At 50.3% G+C, this 25469-nt stretch overlaps 1 protein-coding gene across 2 annotated transcripts in view; it reads right to left on the bottom strand.

The window, feature by feature from the left end:
* Positions 1-25469, bottom strand: part of LOC102527176 (protein VAC14 homolog) — a 94823-nt gene that overhangs the window by 48693 nt on the left and 20661 nt on the right. For both annotated transcript variants that reach the window (XM_015235507.3, XM_031680803.2), the window contains exons 10-13: positions 22418-22481; positions 14738-14882; positions 14416-14481; positions 457-613 (exon numbers count right to left, since the gene is read on the bottom strand). In XM_015235507.3, coding sequence (XP_015090993.3) covers positions 457-613; positions 14416-14481; positions 14738-14882; positions 22418-22481 — 432 coding nt within the window. The remainder of the gene's footprint in view (positions 1-456; positions 614-14415; positions 14482-14737; positions 14883-22417; positions 22482-25469) is intronic.

The following is a 25469-nucleotide window of genomic DNA, read 5'->3' as shown; positions in this document are numbered from 1 at the left end:
TCCCCTCTCCTTCCTGGGCTGCCTGCCACTTTGTTTGCTATTTTCAGCTTCTCAGTGAGGAAGGAAATGGCTGCTTAGTCTTCCACCTGTGAGACTCAAGACTCCAAAGCCCCTTGATTCCTGACCAGGGAGATGCCACCCCAGGAAAAGATAATCCGCTGACTCAGATGGTTTTATATTTAGCCAGTGGCTCAAAAGTGTGAAAGGTGCAGGGAGACGAAGGGAAAAGGATGTGAGGGTCTCTTACAGGGGTGGAGGGCTGCTGCAGTGAGAGCCAGGAGGCAGCAGGAGGCCATGCTCTGTCTGTCTGCCTCCCAAAGAGTGGTAGATCACTGGCCCGCACACCCTGACAGAGCTCCAGGGAGGGACAGCCCAAAGGCTGGTCCAGTCCAGGACGAGACTGAGCACTGCAATTCCCAGGGTCCCTGAAGCTGCAACCATTTGAGGAAGACTCACCGGGAGTGTTCAGCAGGCCAGCTCTGCTGGAGGGTGGCACTTGGAGCTCTGAGTGGTTGACCCGGAGGTCAGGGCCATCAAGGGGACCTGGGTCATCCGTCTGGCCTGCGGGGGAGGAAGCAATTTCTGCCAACACCTCCAGATCCTTCAGGATAACCTGGGGGAGAAAAGCAAGAGGATGAGGGACAAGGACCTGCACACTGAGCTGTGGCCAGCGACAGACAGCTGCCTCCAGGGGGTGGGGAGGGGTTGGCAGAGAGCGACAGGCTGGTGAGAGCTGCCAAAACTCTGGCTCTAGCAGTGCTCAGAGAGTTCTACAAAGGATATGGACTGAGGAGAATATAGACAGGCAGTAGACAGGGGCAACTGGAGGAAGCAAGCTAGAGTCTAAAGACTGGGAGTCAGCTCTCCCATGACCACTCCTCTCTGGGCCCCAGAAGATGAGGGACTCAGGCACCAGCGCGCAGTCTGTGTGGTGTGTGCTTCAGGGCACCTCGACTGGCCATGTCCCATGGCAACCTGGGTGAGTGCCTAACAGTGCCATCCAGGCCACACTGCCGGGTGTGCTGGTCACAGTCCAGCCCACCATCAGACCACAGGACAGATTCTTCTGTAGTGGTGACCCCAGGCCATCCTCCACATTCAGGGTGTAACCCTGGGTTCTAGGATAGAGCGATTCCCAACTTACAGACATGCTGTTCAGTTCTCAGCTGCCTCTGTGACATGAATACACAGGTGTGAGAGGCCCCCAGGGCTGCCCCTACAATTGGGACCTTTAGAAGTTGTCTTCCCCTGCATAGCACCCATTGCCTCCTGCTCCTCACCTGGCATCAACAGGGAGCAGGGTGGTGTCCCATGGGGGCTGGAGGTGTGGGGGGAGCAGCACACTGTGTGCGTTCATGTGTATGTGAGAGACTTAGTAACTAGCCTGTCCCAGCTCCTCCAGCAGGCCCTTCACCACACTGCAGGCAGGGCTGCCCACCCTGTTCTGCTCCCTACTCGTCTTTGTGTTCAGAAGAGGGGCTGTGCCTGTCCCAGCACAAGCAGATGTACCCTAGCACCCAGTGGACATCCAGTAGGCATCAGGTGAATGGATGGATGACTGTGCATGAACCCAGGCCAAGAATTACCATGGCAACCGAGGGCTTCAGCCCCAGACCATGGAAGTAATGCAGCCATAGTGCAGCGCCGCATGACCAAGCAGCCCCTCCATCTGGTACATCTACCTAGTGAGCAGCAAGCCAGCTGTGCCTCAACAGTTAAACAGAGTTACAGGATTCTAGTGTTTGACCCAAGGGGGCCGAAGATACATCCCACAAAAACTTACATAGGAATGCTCACACCATCACTGTTCATCACAGCTAGAAAGTAGAAACAACTCCAAGAGTCCAGTATCAATTCTGATGTGTATCTTTTTCCCACACCACCAAGCAATTTTCTGACACAAGTCAGGTGTCCCACAATTCAACTCAATTCTGACACTACCTGGACAGAGCGTCAGATCCCACAGGCTGAGGGCTCAATCATAAGACTGCCCCAAGAAGGCTCTCTTCAGATGTCAATAGCAAGTCCAGGTTGTCAACTGCATCTGACCGACTGGTTATAGATCAGAGGTTCCCAGGACTCCCTCCTTGGGTATAATTTGCTGGAGCCGCTCAGAACTCAGGAAACATTTTGCTTAACTGGATTACAAGTTCATCATGAAAGGATGTAACTCAGGAATGGCCAAATGCAAGAGAAGCACAGGGTGGGGAAATGGGCACGGAGCCGCTGTGCTCTCTGGGTGCACCACTCTCTCTGAGCCTCCACGTGAAGCCCGCCACACCCTATCCTTTTGAGTTTTTATGGAGGCTTCATTACATAGACACGATTGATCAAATTACTGAACTTTGGTGACTGATTCAGCCTCTAGCCTAGAGGTAGAGGTGGGGTTGCAAGTTCCAACCTTCTAATCATATGTTTGATTCTAATAGCAATCACCTTCCATCCTTAGGGGAGATCCAAAGTCACCTTAGTAATCTAGCAAAAGACACGTTTATCACTCTTATCACTTAGGAAATTCCAAGAGTTTTAGGACCTTTGTGCCAAAAACAGGGAAGGAAGACCAAATATATATTTCTTATTATATATCATAATATCACAAGCCCAAATGTACATCAACTGATCAATGCATAAACAGAACATGGCCTATCCATGCCATGGACTATTATTTGGCAATAAAAAGGAACAAGGTTCTGATACCTTCTACAACATGGATGAACCCTGAAAACATTTGCTAAGTGAAAGAAACCAGGTGCTCAAGGCCACATACACTTATGTGAAATGTTTGGAATAGGCAAATCCATAGAGACAGAAAGTAGGTTGTGGTTGCCAGGGGTTAAGGGGAGTGAGACACGGGGAGTGACTGCTAATGGGCACAGAGGTTTCTTCTTGGGGGTTTCTACTTTAAAAGGATGAATTTTATGGGATATGAATTGCATCTTAAAAAAGAAGAATCATGTCAAAACCTGATCCTGATTCCCTATCTAGGGGCACTCATAGACTGGTTTGCTCTTGCTCTGCCCATGGCTGAGGAAGTAGGGCCTCACCAACTTCCTGTGATCTCACATCTGGCTGGGACTCACAGGGGAGCTGATTGGGGCAGGGGGCGGGGAACCTGTGTCTCTTTACATCTTGTGGCATGTGCCGACCCCACTGCATCCCTCATGCTGACTGCGCCTCTAAGCCTCAGGCTACTCCTCTCAGGTCTGGCTGCACATGTGGGCAGCAAATTCTGATGGTCAAATGCCGCCAGTGAGAAAATGAGGCAGCTGGGGCCAGGACAGCACCTGGCCAGATGCTCACCCAACAAGGGCCACAACGACCCACAATGACCCATACCAGGTTTCCAGTGGTGCTTGCTTCTCTGTCAGAAAAGATGCTTGGGAACAATCACCACACCTGAGAGGCCTGGCCCGTGAGATGTCCCCACCCTCGAAGTAGCCCCAGGACCAGGCTATAATATAAGGGAAAGGGAGGCCAGAGGAGGCAGCTGTCCTTGCTCCCAGCCAGAACTAATGACCTCACTGGTCTGTGGTCTCACACACAATCACCTGTTCAAGGTGACAAGGGCTTTATGGTCAGACAGTCCTGACTTCTAATCCTGACCCTGCCATTCAGCCACCTGACCCTGGACCAGTTACCTTCACCATCCAATCCCCTCCCTACAGCATCTACTGAGCGCCCACCGTGGGCCGGGCCTATGCAGGTTGGAGGAGATGCAAGGCTAAACAGGACAGGTCCTGCCCTTCAGGGGGCAGGTGGTTCACAAGCACTGATAAGACAGTGTGTGTGCAGCTGGAGCGGGGCTGGAAGACTTTAGAAGTATCTGAGCCCCAGTTTGCTAGGGAACTGTTAGGGGTAGGGTGTAGAGGAAGGCATGTAATGCACTTTCTTAACTAGCATGAGCTTTTCATGGACATAGAGCCAGACCACGTGGCACATCCAGGAACCTAAGCTTTGGCCTACCTCCAGAATAAGACATGGGGCTGGTGCGGGGGCACAGCCAAAGATCAGATGGAAACCATATGCATGGGCAGGTCATCAAAAACGGTGACCCAGACAAAGAGATAGCTCTGTACTTGATTTTGCAGGTGACAAGGAGCCTCAGTTTCCTCCTATGTGCCAATGGAGATTTGCCCTTGCAAGGTTGTTGTGAAGATTATAGGAGATACCTACGTACCACTTCAGAGATTTTTGGAACCACAGCCAAGCTTAGTCAGTGGATTAGGGACTGGGCAGGGACAATGGAACACACACAGATGGCTTCAGATTTCATTTTTTCTACCAAAGAGAATCTGCATCACCCATCTCTGAACCTCCTACTGCCCCACTGGGGAGCATAGGCAGCAAAGCTGCATATTTCACATTTTGAATTCTCTTACTTTAGAAAGTTTAACACCAAATGGCAAATGAACGCAAATTATACTTCAGTTGCACAATTAAAGCCGGAAATGTTGTCTACTGGTTCCTTCAATAATCCTAGCCTCTCCTCTGGTGCTTACTTATCAGATTTGTCTCTGGTCCCTGGGGGCTAAAGCCAACGGGCAGCAGTGCGTGTAAGCACTTGTACACATACACACACTTCCCGCCCCATAAAGTGGGAGGGAGTCCCCTTTAAGTGGGAGGTGGAGAATAGCACCTTCTTGTTCAGCCTCTAGAGGCAAGAAGCTTGAAGGGGCTGCCAAAATGCAGGCCAAGGAACATCTTGAAGAGGGGAGTGGGGAGTTGAGGGGGAGCCACTCCGAGGTTCTGAGGCTCCCGTGCCCATCAAGTCTGGCCGCTGGCTCTCTCCCAAATGACCAGCAAACCCCAGTCATTCCAGGTGCTGGACATGAGAATATGGAACCACAGTCCTGACCCAGGCCTAGGCCAGAACTCTGCTTGGGGGTGGTGAGGAGACACCCTAGGGGTGGGGGGCAATGTCAACAGGGGCCTGGGACAGAGCAAGAGAAATCACAAAGGGGTTGCCCTCTGGCTGGACCTGGCTGTGAGTCTCTGTGCCAGGCTGGGGTTTTGGTGCTTCACTCCCCTGGAGACCCCTGGCCTGTGGGCAGGAAGCTCTGGGATGAGGACGTGGTGATCTCAGAAGCCCTGCTTATGCTCATGGCCTGGACAAAGGCCACAAGCTATAGATGCACCGCCTAGTCTCCAGAAACACAGAGCTTGTCCCCCTTCCAGGGAGCAGGCTGGCTGGGCCCATGACTGCACTGGCCTGTAGTGCTGGCTCTGAGGACAGGGAAGGCTCAAAGAAAGCAGGAGGAAGCCACACCAATTAGTATGCACTACACAGCTTTTCGCAGAATGAATATAAAACACTTGTGCTTTCTTTTTGTGTGAGAGAAAGAAGGGGGAAAGAGAGGGAGGGAAGAAGGTTACAAGAGAGCAATATTCTGCAGGAGCAGGAGTGCCTGCTGTTACCATGGCAATGGGCTGGGGGCAGGGAAGGCACATCAGCTGGGCCTTGGTCCTAGAGTGAGCTGGCCATCGATAGAGTGAAAGGATTGGTGGCAACTGGGTGAGGAAAACATCTGACAAAGCAACTCTGAGGGGGAGGCTGCAGGGATGAGGGGGAAGGGGCATCAAACCCTACACAGTTTGGGGAGCAAAGTGAGGAAGCCAGAGGACTCCTGAGAAGTGTGGGAGGAGAGTCATCATTTGGATGGGCCATAGCAGGCTGTCTCCCCCTGCATTCCAGTAGGCAAGGACAGTCTCCCAGATGGCAGCTGTTTCCCTCCTTCCCTTCATTGGTCCATCCAGATACTCCCTGTCCCAACCTCTTGTTCACAGACTAGCCCTGGAAAACCCCTCATGGTGGGAGGCTCCCTCCTCTCTCTCTCCAGGGTGTTCCTGCTTGCTCTTTCACCAAGTTGGAAATGGCTGGAAACCCAGAGCTTTGCAAGACCAAGTCCCTAGGCTGGGAGGCCTGTTCTCTCCTGAACATGAAGTCCCAAGGTGAGGACTCAGCAGATGTTGAATAAATACTTGCTGACCTGCAGGGCCAGGCAGGAAATGGAAGATGGATAGTTCTCGATAGCTTTTGCCAAGGCTACCTGTTTCTCTACCCACATATCTCTAAGAAACTTTGTCAAAAGTTTGGCTAGGCCATCAGTCAGCTGATTAGGCCCCAGATGTCAACTGGCTCGGCCTTCCAATCTCGTGGAGAGGGAAGTAAATCCCCAAGATCGGCCCTCTCCAGTCCCCGTGAGGAGGAAGCCACAAGAATGTTTCCAAGGAACACACTAAGGCTGGCAGAAAAGGTGAATTCAGGCCGAAGGCCCTAGAGGCTGAGCTCTGTGGGCCACTACCAAGAGCTATCTGATGCCTCTGCCCAGAACAGTGGGGTCATAGGGCTGTGCCTGAGATCTGGGTCAGGTTGGGCTACTCCTTATTCTTAGGAAGTGGAGCTGAGAGTAACTGAAAAGACACCGAGGCTGGGCATCCACAGGAAGCCTTGCATACAGAAGCCTGTCCCGCTCCTTTACAGGGGACGTAGTGCAGCAGGTCAGGCCTCTTGAATCCCTGACACCTACAGGATGGCTCCTGCAGCTGGTGGACCCTAGGAAGCCAGGCTGCCATCCCCAGGAAGGCATTCCCTAAACCTGAGCCGCAGAAGGCAGCAACCAGGCCCCAGGCTAGTGCAGCCTGGCAAGAAGTGATTTTCCTAGAAAAGCCTTCAGCTACAATGGGGTCAGAACAGGCCATGCCCAGCAACTCCTGCGGGACGGGCCCCGCAACCCTGCCACCCCACCACCTGCAACAAGCAGAGAAAGCACTGGCAAAAAGAACACTTAGATTTGGGGGTGGAGGAGAAGAACTGCTTAGGCTTAGACCTATTTTACCACTGAGAAAACCACCCTGATTAAAACCTTGCATGTCTTACTAAAGCAAAAAGAACCTTAAAAAAAAAGGGGGGGGATTATAACTTGGTTTGTTGCCTTTCTTTGAACACAGGCCCTTAAGAATTAGGACTGCTTTCTTTTCTTTCTTTCTTCTTCTCTTTTACTTTTAGGACTTTTTTGAAGTCCTTCCCCAAGTGTCCAGTTCTGTGCCATACATGCCAAAGGCCAGCACCTAATACTTCTTAAACTTCACTAACAGTGACAGCACAGTGTGGGTTCTGGCAGCTTAAAACCTTCCAGCTGCCATCCCTTTGAGGTTAGAGGAGGGAAAGGCCAGCCTGGGGTGAGACAACTGAAGACCAGTTCCCTGGCCCCTAGACCCTTTTCTCTCCATCCCCTCAAGGCTTCCTGCCGAAGGTAGCCATCACCCACTTGCATCACAGAGGCCCCTGACCAGCAGGGGTGATAAATTCTCCCCATGAGCTAGGCAGGGAACAGGGGCAGCTCGGGAGCAGTGTGCACACGTTCTAGCTCGGTTACCAGGCGAGGAGCCGAGGGGCCATCTCTGGGGTTTGGGTCCATGGCAACCAGGAGAGCAGTGCAGGGCTTCCTGGTCTCCTACCCACCTCCAGGTCTCTGCTTAATCCCAGCCTATGTGGAAGCCATACTCAGCCCCAGCCTGAGGAGCCAGGGCCAGGCCCCAGCAAAGGAGGCAGGAGGGCGGGGCAGGTCGCAGGGGGGTCAGCTCACCATCTGCCCCACCTCCTATTTGTTCACTTGCTAATGTAATGTTTCTGAGCACCTACTATGTGCTGGGCATGGTCTCTGTCCTTACAGAGTGTGGCAAGGGCACAGGATGCTGTAATGATACAGACGGGGACCTGGCTGGCCTTGATGGGCAGGAGGAGTGGGTGGTGTACATGGTAAATAAGGCTTCATAGATTTATGGACCATCAAGCTGAGATCTTGACCAAGTTACTTCACTTCTCCAAGTCTATTTCTGCTTTAGTGAAATGGGGACACAGTAGAATGTACCCGTCAACGGCTTTCGTGGAGATGAACTAAGATCAGGCACATATGATGATGCCTAGCACAGATCTGGTGTGGGGTGAGCATTAGGTGGGCTTCCTGCCTTCAGCATCTCTAGCCAACAGAAATCCCCGCCCCATCAGTGGGCCTTGCAAACTGAAGGTGTCACGGAAATTCAGCTGATCCAGCTTTGGCTATCTCCGGAGGAAGAAAAATGAACAGACATCTTGGGAAAATTTTTGACTTCTGAAGATGCCATGAGTGGGGTGGGGGTGAAAACAGAGGGCCCTGGCCTTGCCACCACCTTGAGGAGAGAGGGCATCAGGACTGAGAGCTAGGGGCATGGCCCACAGTCTCCCAATAGGATCTTAGGCTGGTCCACACCTGAAGTTCTCAACCAGAGATGTGCATCAGAATTACTGGAGGGCTTGTGCAGAACACTGGCGCTCAGGCCATGCAGCCCCACCTAAGAGAACAATTTGGGAGATCTAGGATGAAGCCCAAACTGCCAGATTTTTTAAAGTTCCAGAGGATTCTGACAGTGGCCCTGGTGTGTGTGGCTTCCTTATAGGGCTTCTGTTGGGTTGCTGGACTTAGGCCTTTCTAGGTGCGATGACTGATTGCTTCCTGAGTTCAAGAAGAGATGGACTGGGGGAGGTGTGTGCTCAGCCCTACAGGCCACTCGGCCTATCACTTGGCTCTGCAAGAGCTGCCAGCCCTGTAAAGGGGAAGGTGGTTCCCAGCTGGCTCCCCTTCGTGGACTCCTTCCTGTGCCACCAGGCCTTATGGGAAAGCCAGCCTCCCCTGTGTCGGCCAACCGCTGCCCATCTCAGGAGCCTGGGGGTGCCAGGCCACAGCCCCTGCCCAATCAAAATTCTAGTTATGGTGTGGCTTTCGGTCCTCACTGGCTCATTAGTGGAGGGAATACTGAAAGATTCAGACTGAAGCCCCTCTCGGCACACAAACCTGCCTTCTCAGAGCAGATGACTGCGGGCATTGTGGGTCCCCCTTTGCCCGTGGGAGGCTGATGTGGGGCACTGAAAGTGCGCAGTGTAGAGAAGTGGAAGAATGAGAGCAGTAGGCGTCCCCTTGAGTGCAATTCTGGGCCTGTGACCATGAACCCCCCACCGCCCCTGCCCCACGGCAACAGTTTGCTGCCAAGGGCTCGCAGCAAAAGGCCTCCAGGACCCCTAACGGTGACTGCCAGAGCCTCTGTTGGGTCAGGGGGACCTGGGGCTGGTGGTCCCTGGGGCTTGTGACTGGAGGCCTATGTCCGCCTGGCTGGCCACAGCTTTTCTCCCTGCTCATTCCTCCTCCTCTTCCCCCAAAAGGAAGCCCCAGGGAGAGCTGAGGGGACCAGTGTCTCGCATCCTTGGCAGGGCCCCTCCCTGGAGGGCTGCAGCAGGAAACGGTCCACAACTTTCCTGTTCGGGCTGCTTGTGCTGGGATCCAGCTCATCTCCACATGTTGGTAGGGCCTTGGCAAGAGGAACCAAGTTCACAGACCCCTGACATCTTACCCGTTGGTTCTCCAGCCTGTGATCTGACTGTAAAGAAATCTTCGGAATTGAAGTGGAGGGGGGTGTTTTTGTTTGTTTTGGAGAGTGGATGGAATGAAAATTGGAGTGAAATAAAAACTGAGGCAAGGATATGAGAGGGAAAAACAAGCCCCATTCTTACAGAAGACTGTCCACTTTTGAGCGGGCCTCATTAGTATTCCAGGCAGTGGAGTTAGGACCACACAAAGTCAGAGCTGGAAGGGACTAACAAGATCCATTCCAACCGCATTTTAGGGAAGAAAACTGAGGTGAGCGATGCTGTGGACTTGCCCGGTAGCAAGGAGAGGGAGGCAGTGTGGAGCAGGGGCCTGTCCTCCTGTTCCTCACCTTGGCTGCTTTCCAAACCACTCCAAGGCCATCCTAGTCACTGGCCACACTCATTCTAGGTGAGCATACCAGGGGCAGCCCAAGAGGGCAGGTCAAAGTCAAATGCTCAGAGAGATGCATCTAGACTGGAGAGGGCTGGCTTGGATAAGGCAGCACGCCATCCCGGCTTCCATGGTAGACTTTCAGCACCTTTGTTAGATGTTCCTGATCACTTCTTAGACTCACTAACTCCCTTGTACGCAGGAAGGATGTGGGACAAACACAGAGCCCATCTTCCTGATTTCAGTGTGTGTCTCTACAATTTTACAGAAATCATATCCAGCATCAGAGGAGCTAATGTTTACCACATGTTTAGTTGTGCTGTGTCCTATGCTGAGCACTTGATACTCATGGTCTCATTTAATCCACACAACAAACCTGGGAGCTGGGATTCCACTATTATTTTTGGTTTTCAGATATGGAAACTGGGGCTTAGAGAAGCTAGGTCATTTGCTCAAGGTCAACCAATTGCTGAGTCCAGGACTGGACTCCTAGAAGTTCCGCCACAAGACCACACTGTCACTCCGGGAGAAAACCTTACTGGAAAGGGATGCCACTCAAAGTCACAACAAAATATTAAACACCAAAAGCAAACTTCATAATAATAAGACCAACAAAGAAAGACCCCGAAGTGTTACAAGATGACTTAAATGGGGGTGAGGCCTGCTCCTAGGCGGGAAAGCTCAACCCGGCAAAATGCCAATTTCCCCCTAAAGACCTTGGGACGACAGACAGGTTGTTACTATGGGCCAGGATCAGGTTGGGAGCTTTATAAAGCCCCTTTAAATAGCAGTCTCTGAGGCACGTGCAGGCATCACTCATCCTTCGCATAGGTCAGAGAGGTTAGGCTCCTGTCCGGGGTCCCTGGTAAGGATGGGTCAGAGCTCTTGGAGATTCAAGCTCAGGTCTGGTGACCTGATGTCTGGGATGCTGTGCTCCCTTGGAGCAGGCACCAGACGTCCTTCCAGCTCTCTCTTCTGAGATTGAGACTTTCAAAAACTTCTACATATTTTTTTATTTTGTTTAAAATAGATTTTATTTTTTAAAGAGGTTTTAAGTGATGGCAATGTTGCACAGAAGATACAGAGATTTCCCACATGTCTCCTGCCCTGCACATGCACAGCCTTCCCCTTATCAGCCTCCCTTTCACTACGGAGGTGCATTTGTTATAATCAGTGCACCTACACTGACACAACACTATCCCCTAAAGTCTACAGTTGACATGGGGCTCACTCCTGGTGTCGTACATTCTGTGGGTTTAGACATATGTATAATGACACATATCCATTGCTATCCGCTGAGGATTTTAAATGCAGATTAAAAGGCAGTTGTGCTTGGGAGTGGGGTGGGGGTAACTGAGGCCCCTCCCAGGCAGGCCACTCCATTAAGAGCATGGAAAAGACTTGTCCTCCAGGGGCTCACGGGCAGAGCCCGCCCAGGCAGCTGCAGGCTCCGGAGGCAGGCGACAACTGGCATCTTCCGGGCAGGGGAAGAAGCAGTCCCACCTCCCACCAGGGTCCAGCAGGAAGCTCTGAGCATGTGCCCTGCATTCCACGCTGTTGAATCAGGGTCACATTTTCACTTAAAAACAAGTAATTGGCGCTCTAGTTAATGGGAGGATTTCTACTCTGGTGCCAAGAATATTAATTTGACACCTGCAAATTCTTTCTGACAAAAGGGATTTTCAGATAAAGTCTGCAAGGAGCAGGCAGTACTGAGGAAACAGCCACTTATCCTGAATAACGGAAAAGCAGAGACAACTGAGGATGCCAGAGGGGTGTGGACTACCAAGCTGTCACTGGGAGGAAACCCAGAAACAATGACAGTGAGGCCACACGCCAGTGGGACTGCAGAACATGGGGTGGGGGCAGTGCTAGGTTTCTGAGGCTCTGCCCCTCCCTGTGCCCAGTGCTTGCGTCATTAACACCTGGGCACACTATGTCCCCTGAGGCCAGCGGCTCTTGCCAAGGGTGACGAGCATGTGGGTTTATCACACTCATACTGGGAGAGAAAAACACTTGCAACACAGATGATACATGGAATGTCTCTGATCAATAAATCAGTAAGAAAAGGGAACAAAAGGTCAAGGTGCTGAGGGAGAGCTTTTCCAGAATACACACACCTCTCTCCACACTAGATTGAGAACTCTTCTCAAAATCTTGTGGAACAAGGGAAAAAGGGTAGAAATGAGCACAACTAAACACAAGCTCGGGTTCTCATGTGGGTGGCTGAGGCCACATGTGGTGAAACACAGGCATGGTGGCTAAGTGATTAGGAAGAAGGGCTTTGTCGTCAAAGAGATCTGGTTTTGAGTTTGGCCCCATCACTCCCTAGCTGTGTGCAAGTTACTTCACCTTCCTCGGTCTTGGTTTCTCAACGGCAAAATGGAAGTAATAACAGTACTTGGCTCAGACTTATTGAGGATTCTGTAGATACCACAGGGGGTCTTGAGCACGGTTCCTGGCACTGTAATGACTTCACATGAGTCAGCTGTTATTAATGGGATATCTGTGCATCAAAGGGCCCCAGGCGGGATGGAAGGCCCTGCACGGGGGGCCATGGTTACATTCCAGAAGTGAAGGGGCCTCTCCCCACCAGTCTGGCTGTAGTCTGATTTGACTGAATGGTCTTTCAGGGTCTTGAACTCCAGGGATATCCAATCTGAGATCAGGGCAGGGTATGGAAATACTGGGAAAATCTAACAGAGAGCACGATCTATATATCCTATATGCTTGCTGCAGGAGAAGAGGGACTTTGTCTTGTTTGTGGCTGTATTTCCATTGCCAAGTAAGCCCTCAAGGTCACCAGATAGGGCAGGGGCCACTTAGGAATGTGATTCTGATGAAGAACCAGGACGTGGCAGAATCATGACTCCCCACTGATACCGAGGTCCCCAAATCCCTCCCCTGGAGAGATGGGAAAGCAGGGACTCTTCCCTCCTATTACAGCAGTGCTCCCCCAACCCTTGGTAACTGTCGCCAAGAGCAGTTCCTACCCTCTCCCCATTGGAGGCCCATGAGATGTGCCCCCAAAGACTGACAACATTTGGCACTTCAGCAAATCAAGTTTCCACAGCCACAACCTGAACAGAGCTGTTTAATGGACTGCATCTCCTCCAGCTCCCTTGAAATGCACATGCACACAAAAACCAATTGCGAGCAGAGAAGGCTGGATGGGATTAAACAACTCAATTTAAAGGACTGAAAACTCAGCTGCTTTCACTGAAGTCCTAGGGAAGGAGCCAATCAGCAAAGCTCTTCTCTTCCTTTTTGTATTGAAATGAGGGCCATGACTGTGCAGTGAGTCACTACAAACTCAGGCAGAACTGGGCCGTGTCCACCTGGGCCTCGTGCTGCGTTGGCGGTGGGGGAAATAGAGAGGGGGTGGTGGTGTGTGTGTGTGCACGCATGTGCGTGGTGAGCAGGCAGGAGGGGACATGGGCAGATTCCCAGACTATCTGCTTTGGGTTTTTCTGGAAGTACAGAGTGCCTCAGGACCTAGAGGTGGACACCTGCCTGTCTGCATCTCTCTTCAGCTCAGGTTCAGGGAAGCCTCACAGTGCCTGGTAGCAGCCCAGGAAAGACCAAGGTGGCTCCTGCTACAGGAGCTGTAAGCCATGTCCCTCTCCATTTTACCTCCAGCCCTTGTCCACTCCTGTGTTCCCACTAGGCAGCTAGGAGGTCTGCAGATGTCTGTGCCTGCTGCCTCATGGACCCCACAGCTGCCTGGAGCCCAGAGGAGGGAAAGAGGGGCAAGTCACAGCATGGGCCGCCAGCATCTGATACGCAGCCTGAAGCTGGTACAGAGGGAAGGGATGCTACCCTGGCAAATGGCAAAGCCCAGATGCAAATCCTGCCCCCTGGCTGGGAGGCAGGAGAGTCTTAAAAAAGAAGTCCACAGAACAGAATGCTCCCGTGCTGAGAGTTGTGCGGTTGGAGGAGCCCCTCCCCCAGATGGCAGGATGCAGGGCCTGCTCTCTCTCCCTCCCACTCTCTGGGTTTTCCACCTGGGGCTCCTCCTGCCTGGGATGGGGCCATCTTCTCCCTTTAGCTCTTGGTAATCCCAACAGAATCAAAGCTTCAGGGTCCAATTTCAAATTAGAGGTCCAAATGGAGTCTGGCTGATGCTCCCTGAGTGCTTATCATGTGCCGGGATAGCACTTGGCATTTTCCGTGGGTCATTTCATTCTCACAACCTCATGTACTATTACTGCCCCACTGGATGGAGAAAGAAACTGAGGTGAGAAGTCAGGAAGTGACGTGCCCAAGTATGGGCAGCTGAGCAGGCTGGACCCTACCACTGGGCACCCCACTACCTCTCTACGGCCTTCCAGGGACAAGGCTCCCTGCTGGACTGGTTTCCTTGTACATGACCAGACCCAGAGTGCTCTTCCGAAGGGCTCATTAAGGAAGAGTCCTTATTCCCAGAGCTGAGGGCAATAAACACAGCTTTTCCTCTAATGGATGCACCTCACCAGGTATGAGGTAATAGGGTGATTTGAGGGTGTTGGTTTAAGAGAACAACAGCAATAACAAAATAAGCACTTCTTAGCTACACGATCCTGTCAGTCATTCAGGAGGGGAGGCAGGCAGCCAGGGCACAGAGGAAAGGGTGCTGGTGACTTACCTCATCAGATTCATCTGATAATGTCTGGAGCAGGATGGGGAAGAGGCTGTCCGTGTGCCGGAACATCTGGAGAGCAGAGAAGCAGGGGCACCAGTGAGCTCTCCCTTGCTCCAGGATGGGGTTCCTGCAGACAGGGTTCCACTGCAGGGACCAACCCCCCACCCCGACACCAAGGGATCTTCAGGGATCTGCCACTCCTCTGCTTGCTAGGGTTTCTCCAGAACTGCAACGACCAAAACCCTACTAAGCACAGGCAGGCCCTCAAAAAACACCTAGAAGAAGCTCCCTGGCTTACAGGGGCCTACTGGGCCTGGAAGCTCACCTTCCGGGGAGTCTTGATGTAGAGATGGTAGAGCCACTTGAGGACGGCGATCCTGGTCATCATCCCGATGGCCATGTCACTGAGGTGGCAGTTCAGCACCTGCACAATCCCATCGAGGTGGAGGGTGACCGGAGCCCTTTCAGCACTATGAGCAAGACCAGGAAGGAGCCGGTTGAACCCCCTGGGGACCCTGGCCCTCAAGCCGTAGCAGCACCCCAGCCCTGCACACTCAGAAGTGCATGCTCTGCTTGCTGTCCAGGAACAGTGGAGAGGGTATACACCTCGTGTGGCGCTCAGAGGGCTCCTCTCCCTGTCTCCCTCCTCCTTCTCCAAGGTTGGAGCCATGACAACCATGTTCGGGGAGGAGGGCTAGTCTGCTGAGCACCCTCTCCCCACTTCCCCTTTCGCCTTCTAGCACTAGCTTGGCTGATACAGGAGAAAATCTGTTGTCATTGAGATGGGCCCCAGCAGACCTCACAGCTGAAAGCCTGTTTAACGCCCTCAGGGCATCACATCCAGACTCTTTGCTGATAAAACTAAACCACTATATCCAGACAGTCTGGGGAGGGCCTGGTAACACCCTATACATCCAATAGGTTCTTCACCATGCACCCAAAGAACATTTCTCCAGTGAGGACAGGGACCATGGCTTTTCACCTCGTCACACTCTAGGGCATTCAGCACAGTGTTTGGCCTGGTTAAGAAGCCTTGAGAGTCGCCCCTGAAGCTGTAACATTCTCATCTGAGTCGAGGAAGAGGCAACACAGCTTTGCCTACAGTAAATAGGCTTGTTCAGAATTCCTTTGCTCCAGTGGGGCACAGGCTCTCTGGCTTCCCTGGCCTGAAGTCCTGCTGGTCATCATGCAGAGAAAAGTCTCACTAAGCAGCCCCAAGAGAGCTAGGTGCTGAGGGAACACTGAAGCTTCCCTCTCTGCCCAAAGCATGGTGCCCAGGCAGAGGCTAGAGCTGTCAGGGGTGGGGACGCAAGGACAGAGAGCCTTAGGATGGCAGGGAGGGGCTCCCCTCCCCCCCAACACAGTACAGTCTTGTGCAAAACAGTCTTTCGTGGTATTTCCAGGCTGCTCAATTATTCATTTGTATCAGGAACTCGATGCCTGTGCTTTCCTAATTCGCCTGCAGCCTCTCTGAAGCTCATTTGATGTGAATTCCTAAAGGGCACGATTCCAAGCTCTGTTAAGTGCTAAACGGAACTCCTATTTAATATGGTTCGATGATTTCCCATGGTGCTCGTTTCAGGGGTGCAAGTGGACACTTCTATCCTCTGGTGGCCAGAGGGGATGGGCATGTGAGTGACGTGGCCCAGGAGCCCTGAGCCTCTGGGTGGGGCCGCCACTAAGATTTCCCAAAGAGCCATATGGCTGGAAGTTCTGGGGTCTTCTAAGGAAATCCAAGCATGTGGGTTCTTTGGTAGTCTAAGACAGATGGGGAAACTCAGGAAGATAGACAAGTCCAGAGTGGCAAATGTGGGCTCCCAGACAATCTCTTAATTTCTCTCTCTCACATTCACTGTCCAACAGAAATATACTACGAGCTACATAGGGAATTTTATCTTTTCCGGTTTTATATTAAAATGCAGAAAGAAAACAGGTGAAATTAATTTTAATGATATATTTTAATTAACACAACATACCCAATTTATCATTTCACATATAATCTATATAAAAATCAATCTACAGATCAGTAATAAGATATATTATATTCTTTTTGTGTCCTAAGTCTTTGAAACCCAGCATGTCTTTCACGCCTATAGCACACCTCGGTGCAGACTGGCCATAGTACCCACGCTCAGCAGCAACATGTAGTAGTGGCTCCCACCATGGACAGCACAGCTCTCTGGTGCAGGCTGACAGTCCATTCTAGGGCTTCCTAAGCAGTTTCTTTTTCTCTCTGACAATTTCCTAGATACTCCCTCTTCCTCCTCCGATGGCCAGGGTTTCATGCCTAATCCCCAAGTCCTTCCTTCCCCCAGCCTGCTGGCCTCCTATCGAGCTCCTTCTGCTGTGCTCTGTAAGTGCTTCTCCCAGGGAGGGCAGGATCTCATGGCTGGAGATGCTCCAGTTGCCTACCCGCAAGGCCTTAAAAAAGCGAGTTGGGAAAGCAGTGGGGAGTGAATAGGAGCCTCCTTCCCTGCCTGTTCTTTCCTAATCCCACAAGCCCAAGATCCACAGTGAGTCTCTTTCCCCAGCAGGAGATACCACGTGGACCCCAGGGTGCCCCGAGTGCCCCACATGTGGTGGCAGGTCACTGCCACATTCTTAGCTGAAACAGTCCCCAGGAGGGAGGTCTAGTTTTTACTCACCTGGGGATCTCAGGGCTGCAAGACTAGCATGGCTGTGTCCTGAGCTGCTGGTGGGAAGGCAGTGCCAAGCTCAGCTCCCCCATCCACCTTGCAGTTCAGGCCCAGCGGGGTGTACAAACTTTGGGGTAGGAGGAGATGTGACAACACACGGCTGATAACAATGACAACAATGATGGACTAAAAATGATGATAATTCACGTGTTTTGGACAAATTCTCTGTGCCAGGCATCTTGCTGAGCTCTGCACCCGCACAGCCTCATTTACTTTCCTCAAGGGCCCTATGTCGGCAGCAATGTTATCCTCACTCTGGAGACGGGGGAATCAGAGCACAGCGACGTTAAGTAATCTCTCCGTGTTATACAGCCGGGAAGTGGTGGAGCCAGCAGTTTGAATGCGAGCAGTCTGAGTCCAGAGTGGCCTCATCCACCATAGCGTCCTAATGGGTCATGCTCAGGAGAGGCCACAGTGGCATCATTTCCAACTGTCTCCTGGCAGGAGCAGCAGGATGCCAGCCCCTGTGTGACCTGGCCAGGTCACACCGGGCAGCCCCGTGAGCTGGAGGAATAAAGAGGTTGTATTTTCTTGTCAGAAAGGCAAAGTCTCCATGGAGGGCAAGAGAGGACACCGGGCAAGCTCAGTGCTGATCTTTGTGGGGAGTAACTCCAAGTCCAAATGGCCCAAAGAAGAACCCAAGATGCCAGGCCAGACAGTCCTTCGGCCAGCGGGGCTCCTTAACTCACAGTTTCAACCAACCGGAACTTCATGGCTGAAAGGGTCTCCACAGTTCTAGCAACCCTGTCCTTCAATGCGCATATCTGTCCAAGGCCACGAGGCATGGAGAACTCCCTCCCTCAGCTGGAGGTGTGCTCTCTGGCTCTCACTTCCCTTGGCTGGCTGGAAGTGAAGGCCATGGGGAGCAGGCACACCCCAGGGCACTAGGGAGATTGATCTCAGTGCCTGCGAAAGGGAGGATCCACAATCCTGCCTACCTCTGAGGGGGCAGTTCTCAGCTGTCCCACTGGGTGGGGCCAGCTGCTGTATGCTGGGCTCCGTGCACACCCTGTGGGCAGCGGGACTCTGGGACCCAGCCCTTCCGAGAGCAGGCATGCAGCATTGTATGCTCAGCTCAGGAGCCTGAGGCGGTGTACCCTCCGCCCTGGCTCACCTTACCCAGAGAACAGAATGGAGCTCACTCATGGTTTAAAACATTTCTGCACTGGTTCCAAAAAGTCTAGACTAGTCACTCTTTGGGACTTCTGAGTTATTTCAAGATGTCAGCAAAACCCCATTTCCACCAAGCATTTTCTCCAAAAGCATCTCATAATGCAGGTCTTACACGTATATGTACTACAATTTCCAAATGCATGGCACTACTGCAGCTATTAAAACATTGATTTATTGAATAGTGCTCTGATACTACTACACCACGATAAACCCCAATGGTTCTCTGGGAGGCAGCACTTTATTTCTGTAACATCTTCCTCCTTACGGCACTCGTATATTACAGCTCTAACCTGATTGGAACAAAGGTAAATACTGAAAAAGGAATTGTCACTGAATTCAAAGTTGCTTTTAAGAAAAGACCTTTACAACCTTTTTTTCAATTAGCAGATGCTAAAAGTTGGGAAGCACTGATTTCTAGATCTTTCCAGATCTTATGCAGCCAGCTGTACCAACAGACCAGTACAGAATGTTCCTCATGACACTGGTCTTCAGCAAAGCCCAGGGCATCAGAGTAGAAGCCTGTGCACATGGCAACACCTGTCCAGGGCTCCTGTGTCAGGTCACAGGCCAACTCAAAAAGCTTCTGCAACTCCCCAACTGTGCTTAACAAAGCCCAAATCTGTGGGCCTGGGAGTCAGATAGACTTAGCCTGAATTCCAAGTTGGTCACTAGTTAGCTGAATGACTGGGCAAGATGTTAACCTCTCTGGCCCATATCCTTATTTGTAAATGGGGATAATGACAAGGTTCTTGTAATAATAACTGTAACTGAAATGTGTAAAGTGCTTTCCGTGGGCCAGGCACCATTCTGTGCTTTTACCACACTTATTTAAGTTCCAAATCCCTATAGGGTGGGTATAACCATAATGCCCAGTTTACAGATGAGAAAACTGAGGCAGAGAGAGGTTAAGCTGCTTGCCCAGGGCCATTCAGCCAGGAGCAGTGAAGTCAGGATGTGCGCCCAGGCAGTGGGATGACATGATTCAGAGGATTCACAGTGATGATGAACATGCAAGCAGCACTAGACAGACAGACAGACAAAGACTGACAGAGCCAGGGAGAGAGAGAAGGGAGGGGACAGAGAGAGAAAGAGGTGGAGGCTATTCTTCCTTAACACTTTCCTCAGCTGCAAGCATGGCTCCTCCATCCCTTTCCCCACCCCTTCCTGGGGAGTCTGGTTTCCAACTCTGTGTGCATTTCTCATGCTCCTGGAGGGTGGAGGAAGCCAGGCTCCGTTAACTGGAGCCCCTCCTCACTACAGTGACCTCGCCACCTCTGCTCATTCAGGTGGTTCTCCCCTGTGGCTACTGTCCACCTGGGGCCACATGTGGCTCTCCCAGCATCCTGGGACAGAGGGGAGATGAGGGAGGGAGAAGAGGCTGACACTCTTGGGTTTAGTCAGTTAGTCTTCATGTGTTTAGGCTCAGGTGAGGATTTAACGATTAAAAAAATATCTGGGGTGCAAGGATTGGCTTTGAGGAGATCCCTGAACTCCTGAAAGTATATTCCAAGTTTTGTGTGTAAAGAGGGCCCAGAGCTTTCATCAGATTCTCAAGGGGTCAGTGACCACTAAGAAGCTCAGGAGTGTCACCTCACTAGCTGTGTTCTGCCAGGCAGGGATGCTTCTCTGCCATGGGAGGGGTCCCCAGTCTGGCTGCTGCCCTTGGCTGGTCTGAATTGAGTGAAACTGGCACCTGTAAACAGTGCCCTGGGCAAGCAGCATACACGGAAAGTCTCAGGGTGGGTTTTGTTTCTTGGTGATCCAGAAAGATGCCATCTTGCCCAAGCTCAGTCTCCCTCTGGCAGAAGTACCCCACCCTACTGTCTTAGCTGCCTTCTCCCATGGATAGGGGGTGGGGTCAAGGGCCTCAGCTTTGGGTTTGCAACTCTGAAGGCCACCCTCCTTTCCAGCATAGCTAGTGACTCAAACTGGCAGCTACCACGAAGAAATGTCTGTCTGAGGGAAACAGAAAGCACTGGATAATTTGTTATCGATAGTTTTTTTTAATTTCAAAGGGTAGGATCCACGTTTGCTTCTGAATGACAGGTAGATACCAACACACTGGTTCCAGCCAGGTGGTTCCCGGCCATAGCACAAGAACCAAGGCAATCTTTAAACCGGTCCCAGCGAATCTGGGATCGCCGTCTTCCAAGTGAGGCAGCGGAGTCCTGCCCACCTCCCAGGTGGTCAGTTATGTCCAATCTCTGTTCCTCCCAGACCTCCCCCACCCCACCACTGCCACCCCTGGGGAGCACGATGATCCCCTGCAGCCTGGATTAGTGACAAGTCTGCAACAGGCCTTTCCGCTGACAGTTTTGTCCCCCTCCCTCATCTACCCTTCCCAGCACTGCCAGAGTGCCTTCTAAATCTCAGGTCTGCTCCCCTCAACTCCCAGGGCTTTCAGAACAAAAGCAGATTCCTCTGCAGGACAAGCCAATCTCCCTGCATCTCCATCCAGACCTCCCCACCGAGTTCCGGAATCCAATATTCTTAATCGCTCTTGGGGGAGGCTCCGAGTCACCTCAAACACAGCTCTGGATGGGCCCACTCACACACCTGTTCCTCCTTCTGCTCCAGACTGTGACATACCAGGGTATCCTGATTGGCTCAAGCCTCAAATCCAGAAATTCTTTCCCTCATTTCCTTCCTCTCATTCCATCCCCTCCATCGGGAATTCTACCTTCAAAATATCTCAAATCTATCAGCTTCCTCCATTCTGCCACCTCTTCAGATTGAGCCTGCATCCCTTCTGACTGGGATGGCAGTGGTGGCCCCCTAACTAATCTGCACCCACCCGAGTCCTCAATCCATTCTCTACACAGCAGCCCTGGCCTCCTGTCCCTCCTCAGCCCTACAGTGGACATAATACTACTACTGACCCCATGGGATTAAACATCAGCAAAACCTAATGGTGTGACACAAAGCATTGAGTACAGCCGGGCCTAGGAAGCACTCTCCCAGTGTTCCTCATTGTCAGCCACCGTTCCCTAGAGCCTCAGCTGGGGCACCATCTGCCCCCAACATCCTCTAAGCACCACAGCACAACAATCACTACCGTTTCTGGTCACTTCCTGCCTACTTCTCTGCCTCCCCGATAGAGAAAGAACCCCAAGGTCAGGGACCATATTCAGGGGCTGTATCTTTATCTTGGAACCTGTAGGGCTGAACATAGGCAGGTGCTCTGGACATGTGTGACAATTAACTAAAAATGAATAAATGAATAATGTTTACTGGCTTGCTGAAACAATTTGGGAGAGGTCTTAGGAACAGTCCATATTTATAATCAGTACTTGAATACTTTGAAAACACCCATGGGTCCTTAGAGATAAAACTAAATTAAAAAAAAATGATATAAAAGGAGAAAAGATTCTAAGGGTCTGGGGAGAACAGAGCCTGCTGGAGTTGAATGTATATCTTCTCTTCATGAGTGACCAGTTCCCCCAGTGCCCAGGTTTAATGTTGACTTCAGAGTCAAGAAAAATCCTATAGGAGAACCTCCACTTATTCCAGCCCCATGGCCAATTCCAACCAAGGAAATAGTGACATGGGGCAAGTCCAGGGGCCTCATACAGGGACAAAATGCTGATAATTCCTTCCTTAGGGGAATGCCATCATTCTGCAGGGTACAGAAGGGATTATCTTGCTGCTGAGACTGCACTGCCCCCACGTGGAAGGCTGCGCTGTTACAGCCGACCTGGACGCCCAGGAGGACAGTTCCTGCAGCCCAGTATATGCACTCTCAGATTCAATTAATTACTGCCTGTGCTCTGGACGGTCCTCAAACAGCCCTTCATGGTCAGTCTCATCTGTCCCACGTTATTCTGGATGAGCAAAAAGGGGTTGCGAAAAGCAATCTGCAAGTATCTTCCTGTAATCACCATGCATTACATTCTTACAACTTGTATTTACTGACCTCTAACAGCTTCTAATCCTTCCTAAGAGACTACCTGCCCATCAGAACCGGGTGGGTTGGGCTTGCTTAATATCTTTCAAACTCCCTCACTATGTACCTTCTGTGTCCTATAAGTAGTGGCCCCAAGACTCTGCCACAAAGCTTCACTGCAGTCTTCTACACCCAGCAAAGCTCTAGGCTGCTCACTTCCCACAAACACCTCTGGCTAGAACAAAGCACTTACCTGGCTGGAGTGAAGACACTGATGCCGCTACTGAAGCTGGAGTCACACGAACCATCGGGCCCTCCTAGGGAGAGTAAGAGGAACAAGGCCTCATGAATAAGGCTCTTGGGGTCTTTTGAATGAACAAGATTCCTGTCACAAAAGACCTGCTAGTCCCCAAAACCCTGATTCTATCTCTTGGAAAGAGACATGGCTCTGGAGTCCTGAGGACCCAATGCCTACTCACTCCCCAAAGCGTTTGGATGGTACCCATGCTTGTAAGTTTTTAGGCACAGTGACCTCATAAGGAGGGAGTCACCAGTGCTGAACACATCTGGGAAATCAGAGAAGGGACTGTTGGCTCAAGGGCAAGGGATGTTAAAAATGACTTCTAGAACACTCAACATCATTAACCATCAGGGGAATGTAAATCAAAACTGGAACAAGATACCATTTCACACCCACTAGGTGGCTAAAATAAAAAACACAGATATTAGTAACAAACGATGGTGAGGATGTGGAGAAACTGAACCCTCATACATTGCTGGTGGGAATGTGAAATGGAGCAACTGCTTTGGAAAACAGCCTGGAAGTTCCTCAAAAGGCTTAACACTATTAGTTACCATATGACCCATAGTCCACGATGAGGTATAAACTAAAGACAAATGAAAACTTATGTCCACACCAAAACTTGCACAACAGGTTCGTAGTAGGACTATTCACAACAACTAAAAGTAGAAACAATCCAAATGTCTATCAACTGATAATTAATAATAGATAAACAAAATGTGTTATAGCCATGCAATGGACTATTATTTGGCAACAAAAAGGGCTGGAGTACTGATCACACTACAACATGGATGAACCTTGAAAACATGCAAAATGAAAGAAACCAGTCACAAAGGATCACATATTTTATCCCATTTATATGAAATGTCTAGAATAGGCAGATCTATAGAGGCAAAAAGTAGATCAGAGGTTGCTGAGGGCTACAGGAAATAGGGTGTAATTGCTATTTTCTTAAATTAAAAAAATACAACAAACTTACAGCCAGCATAATACTCAACACAGAAAAGTTGAAAGACTTCTTGCTGAAATCTGGAACAAGACAACGATGCCCACTCTAACCACTTCTATTCAATATAGTATTGGAAGTCCTAGCCATAGCAATTAGACAAAAAAAGAAATAAAAGGGATTCAAATCGGAAGAGAAGAGGTAAAATTGTTATTATATATGGATGACATGATACTATATATAGAAAACCTTAAAGGCTCCACACAAAAATTACTAGAGCTGATAAAAGAACTTGGCAAGGTAGCAGGATAGAAGACACAGACATTCAGAAATCATTGCATTTCTTTGCATTAATAATGAAATAGCAGAAAAGGAAAATAAAGAAACAATACCCTTTAAAATAGTACCCAAAGTAATAAAATACCTAAGAATGAATCTAATCAAGGAAGTGAAAGACATATAAGGAGAATATAAAACATTGACTAAGGAAATTAAAGATGACTTAAAGAAATGGAAAGATATCCCATGGCTTGGATTGGAAGAATTAATATTGTTAAAATGGCCATACTACCCAAAGCAATCTACAGATTTAATGCCATTCCTATTAAATTACCCAGGACTTTTTTCACAGAACTAGAACAAATAATCCTACAATTCATATGGAATCACAAAAGAACCAGAATTGCCAAAGCAATACTGAAGAAAAAGAATGAAGCTGGAGGAATAACCCTTCCAGACTTCAGATAATACTACAGAGCTACAGTAATCAAAACAGCATGGTATTGGTACAAAAACAGACATATGGCTCAATGGAACAGAACAGGAGAGCCCAGGAATAAACCCACAAACTTTTGGTCAATTAATCTTTGACAAAGGAGGCAAGAACATATACTGGAGGAAAGACAATCTCTTCAGCAAATGGTGTTGGGATAACTGGACAGCTGCATGTAAATCAATGAAGTTACAACACTCCCTCACACCATACACAAAAATAAACTCAAAATGGCTTAAAGGTTTAACCATAAGAGAAGACACTATAAACCTCTTAGAAGAAAACATAGGCAAAACATTATCTGAAATAAATCTTAGCAATGTTCTCCTAGGGCAGTTTACCCAGGCAATAGAAATAAAAGCAGAAATAAACAAATGGGACCTAATTAAACTTATAAGCTTTGGCACAGCATAGGAAACCGTAAGCAAAACAAAAAGACAACCTATGGAATGGGAGAAAATATGGAGAGACTGAGGAACTGTCACAGATTGGAAGGGACTAAGGAGATGGGACAACTAAATGCAACTGAGGGGTCCCAGATTCAACAAAGGATAGAGTGGAAAAACTGGCAAAATTTGGATTCGGTCCGTAGTTTGTTTTGTAAACATAAACATAAATAGGATCAGAGTATATCTTCTGCAACTTGCTTTTTTTTACATCCTGCTGTGCTTCAAGCAGTGCTGTTTCAAGTGTGGACCATGGATGTTCCCTCAGTCCCCCAGTAAAGAGGGCCTGGAGTTCCACGTTGAACAGAAAAGCTCTCAGCTGTCACCTGTCCTCTCTAGTCCCAGAGGGCCTCTTGGGGACAAGGCACAGCTCGGAGGGACCAGGGGAAGCTGTGGGCACCAGCTGGTCCTCCTGACCAGCCCAGTGTCCACTGCAACAGGCCTGGGGAAAGGTGAGGAGGGCAGGCGGGGAAGCCTGGGCGGGCCAGCCGGGAACTGCAGCTGGGGCTCCGTGCAGCTGATGGCCTCTCTCCCTCTTGTCTTGTAGAAACACATTCATTTATAGATGAAACGATATGATGTTAGAAACTGGCTTCAAATTAATTTTGATTGTTTCCTAATTTTCACTCTTATATCTCTCCCATGCTTCCTTACACACCAGAGTGGGCCCTTCTCCAGGATCCCAAATACAGGGGCTGCTGAGTGGGAGGGTCAGACAATTGCTACTTTAACAGATACTGCCAAGCTGCCCTTTAGGAAGGTCAGCCGGTACATATGCACTTCAAAAATATACATACACTTCAGGAACAAGGAGTAGTCATTCCCCTAAAGCCTCACATG

The sequence above is a fragment of the Vicugna pacos genome, chromosome 9 (genome assembly GCF_048564905.1).
Source record: "Vicugna pacos chromosome 9, VicPac4, whole genome shotgun sequence".
NCBI lineage: Eukaryota > Metazoa > Chordata > Mammalia > Artiodactyla > Camelidae > Vicugna > Vicugna pacos.
This window is presented reverse-complemented; position numbering and strand designations above follow the sequence as displayed.